Source organism: Populus trichocarpa, chromosome 17 (assembly GCF_000002775.5).
Source record: "Populus trichocarpa isolate Nisqually-1 chromosome 17, P.trichocarpa_v4.1, whole genome shotgun sequence".
Classification (NCBI taxonomy): Eukaryota; Viridiplantae; Streptophyta; class Magnoliopsida; order Malpighiales; family Salicaceae; genus Populus; species Populus trichocarpa.
Window position 1 is genome coordinate 10,211,907 of NC_037301.2, and position 17,907 is coordinate 10,229,813.

General features: G+C 32.2%; 1 protein-coding gene across 1 annotated transcript; it reads right to left on the reverse strand.

Annotated features, from left to right (window-relative positions):
- Positions 1-6,576: 6,576 nt before the first annotated feature.
- Positions 6,577-14,210, reverse strand: LOC7467871 (probable ubiquitin conjugation factor E4). Its single transcript, XM_002324053.4, has 16 exons — positions 13,212-14,210; positions 12,915-13,119; positions 12,506-12,657; positions 12,171-12,420; positions 11,897-12,049; positions 11,206-11,409; positions 10,949-11,061; positions 10,728-10,842; positions 9,408-9,497; positions 9,104-9,307; positions 8,912-9,007; positions 8,642-8,764; positions 7,598-7,690; positions 7,289-7,453; positions 7,111-7,200; positions 6,577-6,987 (listed from the first exon to the last, which is right to left on the reverse strand). Exons 1-16 carry the CDS (start codon positions 14,036-14,038, stop codon positions 6,808-6,810), a joined length of 3,060 nt encoding a protein of 1,019 aa, XP_002324089.1. The 5' UTR covers positions 14,039-14,210; the 3' UTR covers positions 6,577-6,807.
- Between the last annotated feature and the right edge of the window lie 3,697 nt (positions 14,211-17,907).

The following is a 17,907-nucleotide window of genomic DNA, read 5'->3' on the forward strand; positions in this document are numbered from 1 at the left end:
TGAAGAGGTCTGGCGGTGGTTTGTGCTTGTTTGTGGCGGGGAGCAGCGGAGGAGGGTTTCTTCGTCTTTCCCATTTGTGGAGGGAATTTCAAGAATTGGAAATGGCTACTGGTTGGTTTCTTTATAGTAATTTCCACGTTTTATTTTTCTTTACTAAGATTGATGAGGTTATTATTAATGTACATGTATTGTTTGATGTCTAAAATGTTCGAGAGAAGTTATAAATCTATAATATTTTATTTATTAGATATCAAATTAATTAACATAATATTTTTGAGTTTTTTTCATTGGGCAACTATAATTATTTATAAGATAGAGGTAAAGTATTATAGTAATTGATAAAAGTTTTTAGAAAAATAACATGAAAAAAATAATTAAAATAATAATATAGTTCTGACTCAATTATTATTAAAAACATGGTTTTAATAATAATAGCAGTTATAAACAATTGTTATATTTATTAGTGTTTTATTAAACAATTGATAATACCATTAGCATATGTTCAGAACTACTAAGCAACTGCTAATAAAAATAGTAGTTATTTCAAATCTCGATGTAGAATTAAGTCTAAATTAATATAATTAAAAGTCAAACAAGACCATAAATTATCAAATCTTAGACCTGTAATTCAAAGTGTGATGTTTTAATATTATTTTTATTTGTTAATTATAATTTCAAATTAATGTGTGTGTTTCTTAAATATTATTTTTATTTTTGTATTTTTTTAGTTTTTAATGAGTGATTTGAAATTTTAAATAATATGTTTATATGTTTATCTGTTTTGTTTTTACGATATTAAATCATGTTTATATAAATCAAGTATAAAAATATATAATATATAAAATAAATTTAAAATCAATATGATAATTAATAATCGCTATCCCGAATAACGAGTATTAAAGAAGCTATCAAGAAAAAGAGCAGTTTAATTGTTAAAAAACTATTATTTTAAATCATAGTTATTATCCACGATTTAGAATAATAGTTATATAAAATTATGTAATTTTTTCAAAATTTTATTTAAAATGAGTTACTATTTTTTTAAAAAAAATCGTATAATCTCTTATAATTATAATACATGGCCACATCTTCAGTTTTCTGAGCTTTTTAGCTTCTTCTTCTTCCGCTCCTTGAGTTTGTTCATGCGAGCGGCTTTCCGTTCCTTGCTTCTCTGAAGAAACACATGAATGAACAAGGTTTCATATCTCAGTCATTTTGCAAGACAAAAACGGAAGCCATTAAAACAGCTGACATTTCCAATTTCTATCAAGTATTAAATCGTTATCCCGAGATCAGGGATGACAGTACTCATCTGCTAGTAAGTTTGTTTGAAACAGCAGACCTTTTATGTGAAGGAAACGAGCATCACCAAGAAGCGATTCAGAGATAAAATCTCACAAGAAATAAATACAATAACACCGAGCAGGCACAAGTTGGTTAAAATACATGTCCTAACTATCATTAGAAAAGCAAGCAGCGCCAAACAAAGCTTAGTATCAAGAAAATACAAAGTAGGAATATATTATAAATGGAAAATATATGAGAGTTCTATCACCGGAACGCTAATAGGAACTTTGCCGACCACCATGGCAACAGAGATTTTGACACTGGCAGATATATTTGTGTTTGAGAGTATTTTTCTACTTCTCCTTCATGAATTGTTATTCGTTGGGTGAGGGTTGATTTAAGGTAATCTCTGTCTCAGACTTCCAAACCTGATTTTTTGGTTTTTTAGGAATTCTCATTTGCCTCTGCTCGACTAATATAACTTTCAACCAGTAAATCATGAGGATCATCTAAATCTTCCTTTCCAACACCAGGCATGGGAAGGACTTCATTTCTGGCGGCAGCCTGCAAGCGTTTGATAGTCTCTGCATAATCAGGAACAAAGCCTTCAGCCTCGTTATCAAAAAAAGGTGACAGGTGCGGTGGAGGAATCCTGTTAGCAGGGCAATCATGTCAAAACAAGAAACATGCTGCATGTTGAAAGTATAGACCAAGCATCAATCTCTTAAATGCAATCGATAATAGAAAAAGAACGTATTCAATAGCAGCATATGTGGATTCCTGCAATAAGTTTTTCTCGTGAAATATGATAGCTATGCAATCAATATTACAACAGAACATAGCAACTGAATGCTACTTGCCACTCTATAATAGATCATACTATAAAATAATAGGAAAGTGAGGAAACTTAAACAAGGGAAAAGAACTTCAGATTGTTTTTCCTAAAAAATACCTTCCCACCATATAAGCTTCGGTTGGCAATATGATCCGTGCATTAATGCAATCGTAAATCCACTGCGGTTGAACATATTCTCTCGAAAGATATTTGTGACCTTGGGTTGGCTATGGAATCAGTACCAAACAATGGCTATGGAATCATCATTCATATCTGTATAAACAACTTGATATGTAACTAAAGTATACTGATTAGGTAAAATCTATTCTTACAATCCCTTTTCACGAAAACCAGGCTCCAAAACTTTAAAAAAACATGCAAATGCACACCCTTGTTTACAGGGATAGACTTAACTCAGATTATTTAAAATGAACTTGAACATCAATGCACCAGGTTCATTGGAAGGAAGTTGATGCTGAAGTTGGACAAGTGTTAGTTCAGAATCATGATCAGTCTGTATCTCCTTCTCTCGAGCCTCTACTTGCTCTGATGTAGATGAACTAGTAGCTTTGGGTTCCAAGGTGGAAGTTCTGGAGTTAGAAACAATGTATCCTGACAATGCATAGAGATCTGCAGAACCAATAGTGGTTCATGATAAGTGCACAAAAGAAAAAGAACCATACAGTATGGCATTAAGAAAAACATCATGGACAGAGAAAAAAAACACAAAATTGGTGTTGCATAAACAGAAAGATACGTAAATCTCTCCCTGCATGAAAAGACAAGGCATGTCTGATGCTAAAGCTTCCAATTGGGGATCAAGAATGGGTGGACACTTCACATTTATTGAATGATAGAGCCTAAAATTGACAAACCCAAGGAGAGTCTGCACCCAAATAAACAATAAGTAATCGCAAGAAGAGGATGCAAGCTAAAAATAAAAGAAACGCTATATCCACAAACACTTTTACTTAGGAGAGTTAATCCATCAGCTAAGTTCACTGTTTGAGGCATCAAAGGTCGATAAATAATGGGATTTAGCTTCTCTTATCCCCATCCTTAAGGACACTATCTTTTGGATTATAAGAACCATCCGAAGAGGTTTAATCTCACAAGTTCAGCCATGAAAATGAGACTTTAGCTAGCCAACTCTTTTAACCTTGCTTGCTGTTAGTAATCACCGTGTGAAAAGGGAATGCATCCTTATCCACAGAGGTTTCTAGGTTTCTTTTCTTGTCAGGATCGAAGTTTAGTTGATGTCATATCAATTCCCCACTTTATATATAGTCAAGTTAACAAAGGAAAGGAGAGGATATCAAAGTCAACACAATCAAGGAGCTAAATCCTTGCTTGCTGTTAGTTATCTTTTGACCCTCAACCTCAGCCTGCAAAGATTACAAGAACAAGCAGTAGTAAGCAGGACATGATACACAATCACAGATTCATATACATTCCTTATTAAAAATATTATACTACAAAAGCACAAAATCAAATCTTAAAATACAAAACATATATAAAAATATGATAATTTGATTTTAGTAATAACTTTTTCAGTATGTGAACAAATGTTTTTTTATAAAAATATTTTTAATTAAAAATAATTTAAAAATATTAATTTAAATGTTTTTCAAATAAAAAATAATTTTAAAATAATTTTAAAAATATATTGATCAGAAATGTTTGATCATAACCAATTACTCTTTCAAGCTATTAAGCAGCTCCAAGTCACTATAGGCTTTTTCAGGTTAGTCTTTCTTTCTTCTTGATATTTCGTTTTCAGGTTGTACTTTGCATGTAGAATTAAAGAAAATGATTAAATGGGAAAAACTGTGGTGGAACATCATCCATAGATGCAGGAGGAAATGTTCATGTTTTTTTTTTCTTTTTTTTTTTTTTTAGTATAATGTGGGTGTCCGGGCCAGCTTGCGCGTACCTCGACTAATCCTACGGGCCCTAAAGTTAACGATCATGTAAGCCTTCAGTGACCATCATATGAGCAACCACAAGGCTCGAACCTGAGATTACAGAGGGAGCAAAACTTTTGGTTCCAAGCTCTTATCACTGGATTACCATCTAAATAGTTAATAAACTTTGAGAGGTGGGAGTTCAGAAGTTAAAGTTATTATTTGCTCGGATATGGGAACAAATTTTGTCCCATCATTGTATCACTGTGTGTGTGTTTCAATCTGATCTTTTGTGCTAGATTGAGTCATGAATGGCAAGCTTACATTTCTCGTACTTACTTGTAAATTGAGGAAAGTTTTCATATCTGTAATTTGATTGATAAGTACGAAGATCATAAGTACGAAAGATCATAACGATGATAAGTTAGAAATTTTTTTTATTGGTAAAAACATAATAATTTAGAATATAAATTTTTTTTTGAAGTTCTCACAAAATATATATATATATATATGTTAGTTATTCTTGTATCAATAATGAGTTTTAGATCAGCCCTTAGCATCGATGGTCATATACTCAATTAATTTTGAAATTCTTTATCTTGAGCAATAATTCAAGCACTTGTTTATTATCATAATTAATTTTATTATCAATTTTAATTGACATTAAAACTTTGATGGATGATAATGAAACATATGAAAACTATGATTCAAATAATTTTTTTTAGAAACTTATATTTTTTATTTCATGATTTATTAATTAATATATTTTTAATTTAACATATTTAATTTGTTAATTTGTAGAATTTGATGAAAAATTATATACGACAACAAATAATAATTAGTTATAAAATTAAGGGCATTTGCATGTAGCCAACTTTAATTTAATTTTTAAGTGTGCTTAGTCATTAATGTATGACATATCATTAAGGTAACAATAGAATTATGAATATTGGAGGCTGAGTGTTAATGATGATGAAATCTTTTTTTTTTTTTACAAATTATGGCTGATGTAGCTTTTTTTCTTATTCCTTAAACTTTTGTTTCTTATTTATTGTTGAAGTATTTGAAGATCTCATCTTTTTTTTTTATCTCATTACTTCATCTTCTTGCCTTGGCTTTTGACAAACAATGAAACCGAGTTAGCTTGGTGCATCAGTAAAAGATTATAGTTTTTTTTATTGTTATTGTTTGTATTAGTGTGTTTGTTCATGGGAAAAAAACCATGAAAAACTTGATGAATTGATATTGTATTATTACATTATTGTGAATAACTCACCCAAAAAATACTCAATTAACATATAAAAGAGACAAAAAAAAAAAAAAATTAGAGTTGTCAATTTTGTTCTGTTCCATCTAGAATTATCAATATACCTTGTATCATATATAACAAAGTGGAACAAATTTTATTTCACTTAGAATTTGGGATCATTCTAGATCTCTCACCCAAATCCCGATCAAGATATTTTAGGTTTGTCTATTTCATTCTAAATTGATAATTTTTTTAATATTTATCTTTTATTTCTTTTAATTTTTTTGTATTTATATGCATATGACACTATATTATAAGTACAAAAATTGGTATTCATCTTAGTCTTTTAATAGCTTGTGTGTATGTAATGCAATGGCTGATTAAATGATATTCAAGGTTATTTTAAACCTTGAATCAAATGAAATGTAATTACTCTGTAATTTTTAGTTTTTTTTTTAATTTAAGTATCCCGAAATATTTTTTGATAAAAAAAACAAATCTTTTCTTTCAAGTTTTCATCTATTTGGTGTTTTTATGTTTATATTGCATAATTTGAAGTTAATTTATTTTTATATTTGAATTGAAATCATATGATAAATTCATATATTGAATTTTATATATATAATCTCAAAATAAAATGTCAAAATATTCTGAAACCAAAATTTATCATTCCAATAATAAAAGAAAAATATCAACCCAAATAAAATTGACAACTTGATTGGAATAAGATTTTTACATAAATTAAAATACTTATAAAACCCTATAAAATCAATCACAAAAAAAAGCCTAATAAAAAAGAAATAGGTTTTGCCTGTTATTTGACAAAATAAAATGAACCGGGCTAAACCAAAACTAGTTAGTTTAAACCAATTTCCAGTTTGGTTCAGTTCTAAATTTTTTTAAAAAAAACAAAAACAGTTTAGTTATTTTTTGAAGTAAAAACCAAACTGAAAATGCTTTCCTTACCTCTACTGTTAGATATGATCCACGTTATTACTTGAAAACTCCTGCTAGAGATATGATTCCCTTTGTTTGGAGGAATCTAAGTGCTTGCCTACATCGCAAAGGATTAACCTAACCATCTAGGAAGTTACCTGAGTGATTCTGTGCAATTTGAAACTCAAAATCAACATTATTAGATTAGCTAATCTAAACATATTCCGAAAATAAATGCTGGGTTAGTGTCTCACAGGACTCGTATCCTGTTCTCGTAGCAGGCGTGCCATACTCACCAGTTCTTCAGGGGATTTCTAGCAAGCAACCTGATAAAAGGCAATGCTTACCGGCACTCAAAAATAATATTTGAACAAAATCTGCGCCATTGTTGAATTAATTAAATGCCTTTTGTACGCATAATTAAGTTATACACATCCAAGAACATTTAACACCGGTCTGGGGGTAAGTATTGCATATGCTGCCTATAACCTTTTTAGCCCCCCTGCCAATATCACTAATTTGTGGAAATTTTTTCTTTGATTTGCGAAATACGAACCCTGTTCATCATTCCAAATTCAAGAATCAACAGCAATATTCTAATCAATCAACATTTCTTCAGTTGTGGTTTGGATTGTTTCTTTGGCCCTTTGCAAGCTGAAGTCTTCCCCATGCCTCTTTAATTCTTGAGACCTAATGTACTCATCTATTCTTGCCTTCAACTCAGTGTTTGAAATCAGCATGTCCACAGTAAGATGTGATCGATTGAAGGGATCCGTCTGCACTCACATGAAATAAATTAGTGAACTTAATCAAGTGACATGAAATAAATTAGTGGACTTGATAAAGTTTAGTATCATTGTCACAATTTGATAAAAGGTATGAACAAGTGAAAGATGTACATTGTCACTCAGAAGATGCCTTAGAATGACAGGCCTGTCAACTGTGGTTCTTGAAGACGGCAAAATCACCGGATCCTTCATCAAAGTGCACTGCAAAAAAATGCATTAGGAAAATTTTCCACATTCGATATATGGACCCCCAAGTTACTGCCCTTCCCAAAAAGGTATAACAATGTACCTGAATTGGATCAAGGAATTCTTCTGGTACCTCTCCAAGGGTAACTTCAGCATCCATTGCCTCAGAAGCTGCAACCTTGGTTTTTGTACCGAGCTCAATAAATTCCTGGACAACTCTACCATCTTCACCAATTCTCCGAAGGACATCGGCAGCAGCAGTAAATAACTAGAGCAGAGAAACAGTGTCACAATGTATTCAATCAACTGCTAAAATTCAGAACAGAACAGAACCAAGGAAATTCTCTCATGAACATTTGATTCTAAAATCATAAATGAAAAGCTTATGGAAGCTTTGCAGCATTGAAGTTACCTGCTCATTGTATGATCGCCCATCCTTCAAGATGGCAGCTGGGAATATGTTTTCAGTATCACCCCTCGCCAGATGAACATATATATGGACAATCTTCAATGAATCAATAAAAGACAGTTAGGTTCATCTTAGAGGTTCCAATGACATTATATACAATATCCTACAGTTTAGTTTGACAGTAACATGGCTATCAAAAACAAGAATGCATGTACTGATTCCCCCAGTTAGCTTTGGTAAGATGATTTCAGATTTCATTTTGTATAGATTCAGAATCAATAGAAGTAGGGATTCACTCATGAAAGTCCACAGTAACATGACATATTTAAAAAATTGGTAATCACAATTATTTTACTCATCATCAATAAGCCAGATAAAACTCATTGTGAAGCCATGTATATAATATACCATGACCCAACTCCATTGCATCCAAAGAGCTATTCAATCCAAGGTTCAGAATCCTAGAGTTCAAAGTCACAACCTTAGTCAACTGGATCAGACACCTTGTCGAGCTTGAAAATTCACAAGCGAACAAGCATTTATAGCATAGTAGAATTGGTGCTTGAACTGCATATATAGTCATGTTCTTAGTCAACAGACAAGGTACAACCGCACAGTTACCTGCACGATTGCCTCAAACATAAACTTTGGCACCACTTGATAGTGGCCCCGATGAAGTAGGGTACTCAGGAGAGTTAGGATGAGCTCCTACCCCTCGACTTTCTTTTGCGTGAAGTTGCAATCTAATGGCATTCACCATTGTAAAAGCAATAACCTCTAAACCAAAATCTAGACCCAAAGGCAAAGAAGCAATAGGAGAAAATTCAAGAAGAAAACAAAGGGGGTTCTGGAGTCACAATTTTGCGTGCTAAACCAACTTAAGTTATTGTTTCAGACCAAAAAAAGAAAAAGGAGAATTCAAAAGTGCAAATTTGAACATCATGTTAACCTGTCAAAGCAACTGCTTTGGACAAAACAAAAGGGTAGAAAATTGACAGCAGTAGCAAGAGAGATCTCTCGAGTGAGAAATTGGACAATCAAACTAACCTGCTTAAGCAACTGTTTTGGGCGGAATTCATACTTTTCAGGGTCTTTCAGGGTGAGAGATCTCCTTTGGGGACCCACAAGTTGTAACAAGAAGTAATTGAGCATGGTGGCCACTCTGTCAACCTGGCAGAAATAAATATTTATTCAAAAGCATTTAGGAAGAATTTTAACAAGGAAAAGCACATTAAAAGCTAATGATGAATGTGGCTATCCTGCTTGTAAGTGATTACAGCATAGATATGGAGGCTTAAAAGTATAAATAAAACCTACCATCTCAGGAAGCAGGAAAGGTGCTGTAATTTGTTCTGATGTAAATGTCAGCATGCTCACATCTTCATTTGCCAACTTCATATCAATGCGGATGATCTGAAACAGCCCAGAAATATCAATCCAATTAAGTATTTTGACGTCATGATAAATGTGTGGACAATGAGACACATATGCATGAGCATACAAACTGACATTCTCTTGGGAATGGAAAAGGCGGGTTCTCTCCTGTCTCTCTTGAGCTGGTCTGCGCTCCCATTCTGTGGTGTTGGACATCTCAGCTTCTAACCCTTTGATTTCAAGAATTTTGTTCAGACTTTCATCAAGAAGATAGATGCTGTCGTTGATCAGGAAGTTCAAAAATTTCAGATAGACACCCTTTTCCTCTTCCTTTGCGATCTGGAACAACATAAAACAGTCAAATTTGTCTTTGCGTGTGTATGTGGGAGAGAGAGGTTTTTAATCAACCAAAAAGAGGTGAAGAACACAATTGTACTACCTTCATCCAAATGTTACGATGACTAGGGACCTGCCACAGGTATTCAAGAAGTTCAGCAATATTATGCCGTATGTTGAACTTGTCAAAGAACTGTACCAGATGCGACACAAAATCAAGTATTAACATGTAATAAATGTAAAGATGCTTATTTTCAACATTTAAGACAGCGCAAAATATTAGGAACGACAATTAGAAAATAATTGAACAATAATTGGAATTAGAAGAAAGAAATGACAAATCAGAAAAAAAATAATCTCAACGTAACAGCTGGCTGGAAGTGGTTCATTGAAGAAAATACTTTAAAAGCTCAATTTAACAAACCAGCTGGTATGGAAAAGGAAGAAAAGAAAAGATCTCTAGTCTGCATGTGCATGCCCAACCTATGCAACCAAAGAAAATCACAAGTTGACTGTTATGACAATGACCAGGCAGAACCTGGTCACCTGCGTTTCTAAATGTTAACAGACGAGAGTGGGGAAAGAGAGGCAAGGGTTTCTTTCACCATTTATTTTGGACAAACCACCCATCAATCCAGACACTCCTTGCCTCTTATTCAAGAGTCTGGGAATAAAGCCAAAACATCTCAGTTAATCAATTTAAAGAGCAATCAAAGTTCTACAAAGGCATGACCTTCCCATGTTCATATCCTTCTGACTTCGTATTTTTCATCTACAATGAAAGTAATCTAATAGAGAGTAATCAAGATACTCAATTCACCAAATCTCTTTATATAGAGTGGTCTAGTCAGTCGGACTTGAAATAATTGTACCAGAAGAAAATCATTTTGATCGAAGGCTGCGTGGATAGATTCAGATGTTCAAGCACTGAAATAAGAAGAGCAAAGACTCTGATAGTAGTTAACAAAGTACCAGAAATCAGAGGATAACTAGAACTGTTACTTAAATAGCACAAGAGGAGTATCCTGTCATCTAAAAGCAAGGAGTGAGTAAATGGTTCCAGAATTGCTAATCAGAAAATTAGTGAAAGAAGGAAAAGAATATCTTGCTGTTTAATTGAAGATTGATGATAATGCAAGACAACATCCAGTCCTTGCCAATAACAGCCAAAAAGTCACCCTTAATTCTGTGAACTCTCAAGCTTATTTGTCAAAATTATGTTTAAATAAAAGTAGTTCTTGCTCGCAGGGTCTTTCTTGTACCCATCTAGGATTACTGTTCCAATAAGAAAAAGATGCTGAGTAAACCAGCAAGCTTTGAAAGGCATGGCCTAAAGTGACTCTTCTTTATTCCTTACGGTATATATAAACTCTAGCACTGAAAACAATCAACACTTGGAAACTCAAATGTTAGGGCAAGTCACCTGTGTGTGAGAACCTGTGAATTCAATGTCAACATAAAGCTTCAAGAGGTTCCTCACAAGATACTCAAGCGACAAATGGTGCCCTTCAAATAGAGAAGCTGTAGCAGATGAACCACTGCAAATGGAAAAACCAGATGCTGTAATTACCTAACTTGAAGTTATAAATTTAATCAAAATCTCCACAATATTTTATACTTGCAAAGTGAAATTAAATATATCACCTTCTCCGTGGCATCCAGCAGTTCAATACTTCAACCATCTTTGCTCTTAAATAAGGATTTCTAATATATGTTGGACTTGCCATGAACATGATAATGAAATTCATAAAATCATCCTGCCCAGCAAGAAAAATAGCAAAACAGAACACATCAACAAGGTAACAGAATTTCATAGATAGTGCCCTTGCAAAGAAAACAATATTTCCCATATCGTGTAAAAGACAGAATTGCATGGTAAAACATTTAATCATTAAGCCTACTAGTAAGACTCCGTCCAAAGCTTTTGGAATCCGAGAAGCAAAGATAAGTAATTCCATGGCATCTTCAACAAAATGCTCCGGCATCGAGGCAAATTCCTTTGGGCAAGTTAATGGCAGAGGCATTTTAAATCCACCAACCAAGTTAACCAACCAAACCAACATCAACCGGTAGAAAGAAAGTGCATGCTGAATAAGTGCTCCATCCTTTAAAAAGAACAAAAAGTAAAGATCAGCAGAATAAAAATAATAGCAAGCTATTTAGATTGGTAAGTTCTGCATTCCAAGGACAAACAAGCCATTCAAAATAGAAGAGAAAGGAGCACATGCTAGGGATAGAGGAAAGGGGAGCTTTCATATTAAGCTGGTGAAGTTCTACATCTTCAACAATGAACATACTATTCAAATAGAAAATGAGAGAGAACAGTGAGAGGGATGGAGGGTAAGAGAGAATTGGAAGGGAGGTGCTAGTTTGGGCAAAGAGATTGCCCCCGACCAAAGAAAATAAAACAAGAGAGCCACCCGACTGATGACACTAACAGAATCATCTTTCAAACATGACATGAATAAAACTTAAGCTCTCAAACCCCTATCACCTCACAAGTGAGCCAAACTAGACACAAACTTTCAATGTTCAAGACTAGCTTCCAATATGTCAACAGCAGGTGGGTACAGGAGAGAAGAGGTAAGGTACCCTTAATATCTGAGCTTCATAACAAAGCTTTTCCTGTGAATACAACTCTATTTCTTTCTCAAGACGATCGATATCCAGCTGCAGCTGCGGAGATGGCGTCTGCTTTTGCAAGGCTTTAAATGTGGAGAGTGTATCTTCACATCTAGAAATGTCCTGACATGATGTTTATTCACAAAATTAACTTAGAAGGAAGACAAATATTTTCCTTTGTCAATCAAAGATGTGGCAACAGATTTATAAATCCAAGTCCAGATACAAAGCATGTATGCATTACCTGAACTAGATGCTTAAAGTCAGAAAATGCTTTCAACAGACCCAAGTTGAGCACCCTTGCAGTCATAAAGAAGCACTCACAAATAAATGAGTATTTAGCCTTTTCACCACTGTTACCAGAACTGGAGGCTTCTTGAGATTGTAACAAGCGATTTTCTTCGTCACTAGATAGTGCAGAGACATCAGTTTTCCGAGGAGTATTAAGCCATTCAGTAATTTCTTCTGATGATGCATGCAGAGCTGTCAACCCTCTAATGCGTGAAGAAAACCAATAATTAGGAACACCAGGAAAATCAATAATGTGATAAAAAAATGATATATTAAGCAGTTCATCACCTTATATCCAAACGGTTATTTTGAAACACATAATTTGGATCAATTTTGTCTTTTTTCGACAAATTTGCATCTAGGAATGGTTCAGAGAGCCGAAGCATGACAGCACTTAGATTGACAAACATGCCAGAACTTGCACAAGATAAAGGATCAACCTGTGACAGTTACACGACACTGTTAATGCACAAAAACAATTCATGAAACCTGAAAATCATTGTCTGTCAGAGAAAACTATCATGCAAGTTCCAGTTTAGCAACAAGATGTCAACTTTTTCCTTTTCTGAAGAAATCGAACAAAATAAATACCCACATGTTGATTCATAGGCAACGTTACTAATCAAGATAAAGCTTTCAACAAATCATATACACTATAACTACAGCTCAAAAAGTTCCATGTACAGGAGATACCTACTTGTATATGAGCTCTTGTTGCATTTCTATTTATCACCTCAGCAAGATACTGAAGAACACTCTCACGAGTATCACTATTTTTAAGTAGAGCAAGAAGCACTTCTGATAAACCATCATATAAATGATTCATTAGAGTCTTAATTGTAGTAAATGAAGATAACAAATCAGCCTGTCGACGGTTTGTTGCATCAGAGAAACACTGCTGCCTGCCATTTTAAACCAACAACAAACAACACATCAATAGCACAAACACAAGAAGAAAACAAACCCAAAAAAATTCACACACAGAGACACTCACCCAACATCCGGCTCGCTCTTAAAAATGGTATTATCTGGCAATGCACTCACATGAAAAAAGGGACCCAAAATACTTGTCATTTCTATAACTCTCCCATTTACATAAGCCCCTGTCGGAATCCACCACTTATGACCAACAAGTGATTTAGCACCAACGGTAAAACTAACCAAGAACAATAAAGCCCTCAATGGTTGTTGAAAATTCCCTAAAACAGAAACCTTTAAAACATTTCCTCTCAAGTCCTCATATAAACCCTTGAAAATCGGATCCAAACTATCAAGATCCCCTTCTCTAAACAGCTCCTCCAAAAACCCCGGCGGAGGCTGAATTCCACCACTATTAAACCCATCAACCATCGCAAAAATCAACGGCAGAACCGGCGAAACATTCGAGTTCCCACTCCCTTTAACAACATTCGAATCATCCCCAAACAACTCAGGATTTCCCAAATGAATCCTACAATAAGAAACCGACAACTTCTTCAGTTGCCTGATCGACAATTCCAGCTCTGATTTGACAATTTTGTCCTTCATATTCGCGATTTTCTTCAACTCATCAACCGCGCGGCGGTAACAACCTAAGAGGTAATTGAAAGGAGGTTCCGCGTTAGGGTTTTGGACAGACAATCGATCGATTAAGACACGTTCGATCAAGTCGCGGTTGAGTTTCAAGTCTTTGCCTTCACTGAGAATCTCAGCAGCAGTCATTTCTAAGTAGATAATTCGAGGATCAGAGGAATCGGTGAGAGAGATTAAGAGGATTTTGCGGACGATTATGTCCTCTATTTCTTCGAGAGATCTTTGAGGTTTATTTGAGGTTGTTGCCATGGTGGATGGATTATACGGTAATAATTAACAAAAATAAAAAATTAATGATCTTTTAATTTTCACCGGAAAGCATTTTGAGGATTCGTTGGGAGTAGAAAGAAGAAAACTTGAGAATCCGAGAGAGAGAGAGAGAGTCTGTGGAATGACTTGCGTCTGTGCGTGTCGAGGAAAATGAACATGATTTGAGGTGGTATTGACTCTATCCTATAAAAGAACGGTGTCGTTTTCTAGGTTGGGTTGGTGTCTTTAGGTCAAATTAATTCAGCCTATTTATTTGCTGGAAAATAGTTTTTTTTTAGAAAATAAAATTAAGAAAGTAAATTTTAGAAAAATAAATTATTTTCTGATATTTGATAGTGTCATGAAAAATATATTAGAAAATACTTTCCAGTGTTTGGTTATGTCATGGAAAATGAGCTGGAAAATAATTTATTAATGTTTTATTTTTTAAAAGTTTATTAAAATAATGAGAAACAAATCTTACAAATTAAAAAGTTGAATGATAATGAAATTGAAAAAAATATATAATTTCATAAATTATTTCAAATAAAATAAATAATAATAAAAATAATAAAAATCAAATCTAAAAAATAAAAAAATTGAAAGATGAAGAAATTAAAATAATAATAATTAATATTTCATAAATTATTTCAAATAAAATAAGTAACAATCAAAAGAATGAGGACCAAATTTGATAGATAAAAAATTTCAATAAAAAATGATAAGGGAAAAGAAAATAACAATTATAAAAATGAGGACCAAAGTTAATATAAAAATTAAATTTTAAGAGATGAAATTGAAAAATAAATATTCGAAACAAAATATATATAGCAATCAAAAGTTTGAGAACCAAATTTAATATAATCAGCAAATAATATAACATTTCTAAATTTTTCACAACTTCCGAAAAGTGTTTTCCGCCCAAATTTTTTAGGAAAACACTTTTCTAGAAACCAAGTCAAATTTTCCTTTAACCGGAAAGTGTTTTCTGTTGACCAACTTTTCTAATGGCAAACAAACACAAGAAAGTTTGGAAAGTGGTTTACCGGAAACCACTTTCCGGGAAACAAACATGGCCTCAATATGGACTTGAGTGGATTTTAAAAGTGTATTTGGTATAAAAAATATTAATTTAATAATTTTTTAATGTTTTTTTATAGTTTTGATGTACTAATATTAAAATTAAAAAAATTATTTTGATATATTTTCAAGTAAATAATACTTTTAAAAAACACTTTATACCAAAAATATCAAACATACACTAAAAATACTATACATGAAGGTTGCACTATGCTACATGGAACCGCAAATATCTCTATAACAGAGTTGTCAATTTTGTTTTTGTTGATGTTCAACTTTTTTAATTGGAATAATTCATTTTAGTTTTGGAGTGTTTTAATGTATATAAAATTTGGAAATATATATATATATATATATATATATATATATATATATATATAATTGTAAAATTTTAAAATTCCTATTGAGTAACTATTACATCATTGACCTTTGCCACGTTTCAGGCATAGACACTTAGCTAATGTTTTTCTAATAGGAAAAAAAAATTAAACAACGTAAGAGTTAACCTGATGTGACTTGATGACTTGACAAGTTTAAAGACAACTTGAACAACTGGTAAAAATATAGTTTGACGAAAAAAAATTAAGACGACATTCTTTTTATATATATATTGAGACAATAACATATTTGACCCGGGTTAACCTTTCATATGAGACCATGATAACCCCAAATAAAACAAATTATGAAGCTTAATTCCTAATAAACTCATAGTTGAATGATGAAATTAAAAAAAAATCAATCTAAAAAAGAATACAATAAAATGACCTAACTCTACCTGGGTTAACTTGTAAAACTCGTGACCCACGTCATGAGACTGAGATAACTTCATAAAAAACAAACCAAAAATAAATGACAAAGAGTAATTCATAATCAACCAAATATTGAAGATGTTGAATGATGAAACTGAAAAAAAAATACCAATTAAAAAAAATAGATAAAAAAATTAAGTTAATTGGGTTAATCCGTCAAACTAGTTACATGAGTTATAAGACTGAGATAACCACAAAGAAAGCAAACCACAATAAATTATAAAGTCTAATCTCTAATAAACCAAGTGTTTAAGGATGCAATTAGGAAAAAAAACATAGATTTAAAAAAAGGCAAAAAAACATTATTCACAAAACAAAATAGAAACTTATTGGCTAAAATTTGGTTGAGAAAACCAAAATGAACTAAGACTCAAAGCGAGATGAAATTTGTTTCAGGTTGTTCTATATTTTTAAATAATATGAGATATACCATCCATTCTAGATATAAGAGAACGAAATTGACAACATTGCTTGAGAACGAACTAGATCATTAATTTGTGTTGCGCAACTGGTCAGATCAATTTTTTTAACATAAAAAATATTCAAATGTTATTAATTTATTTTCTAATAAAAAAATAGTCATAAACTCAAAATATGATATATATTGGATGACATCTTTTTGAAATATCGATACAATAATATATAGGAAGACATTTGTTTTCAAATATTAAGACTATAACGCATTGGATCGACCTAAGTTAACATGTCAAATCTACAAACCGGGTTGTGAGACCATGATAACCCTATAGAAATCAATTTAAAATAAATTATCAAACTCACTTCCTAATCAATCAAACATTGAAAGACACAATTAAAAAAAATATCAAATAAAAAATAAAAAAAACTACCCAAGTCAATTGAGTTAACCTGCCAAAACCGTATCCTAAGTCATGAGATCAAGATAATCCCATAAAAATTAAATAAAAAAATACAAAGCCCAATTTTCAATCAACCATATGTTGAAGGATGAGATAAAAAAATAAATTAAAAAAAGGGACAACAATAACAACCCAAGCTAACATGTTAAATCTGTGTTTTAAGTCATGAGATTGAGCTAACTTCATAAAAAAATAAAAACAAATTATAAAGCTCCATTTCTGACAAATTCATTGTTGAAGTTTGAAATCGAGAAAAAAAAATTTAAATCCATAAAACCAGGATAACTCCAAAGAAATTTTTTTTGAAAAAACACAATTCTCAAACAATCTAATATTGAAAGATGAAAATAAAAAAGAAAAGAAGATAGAGTTGTTGGAGGGTGAAATTGAAAAAAAAATCAATTAAGAAAAGAAAAAAGAATGAATAGAGTCAACTCGAGTAAACCTATCAAACATGTGATCTAAGTCATAAAATCAGTATACCCCAATGGAAAAAAAAATCAAAATAAATTATGAAAACCAATTAATAAAAAATTCAATCAAAAAATGACCTAAAAAATAAATAAACTCAACCCAATCAACTAGCCAAACCCGCAACCTGAACAATAAAATCAAAATAATCTCATAAAAAGCAAATCACAAAGTATTACGAAATCTAATTTCCAGCCAAACCATTATTGAAGGATGAAATAAACAAATCAATTAAAAAAAGAAAAAGAAAGACCCGAGTCAACCTAGGTTAGCATGTTAAACCCGCGACCTAAGTCATGAGATCATAATAAATTCATAGAAAGAGAATCGAAAAAAACTATGAAGCCCTACTTCCAACAAATTTAATGTTGAAGGTTGAAATAGAGAAAAAAAAAATTCACAAGACCGGTATATAACTAAACAAAAATGAAATCAAAAAAGTTTACAAAGCACAATTTCTAAACAACTCAATATTGAAGAATGAAATTGAAAAAAAAATAAAAAATAAAATTGGGTTTGTGAAGGGTTAAATTGAAAAAAAAAACATTATTTCAATGAATAATGTTTTATGGGTGTTATTATAGTGATTTAACCAAACCCTTTAGTGTTTTGTTAACTAGATTGGTGGCAT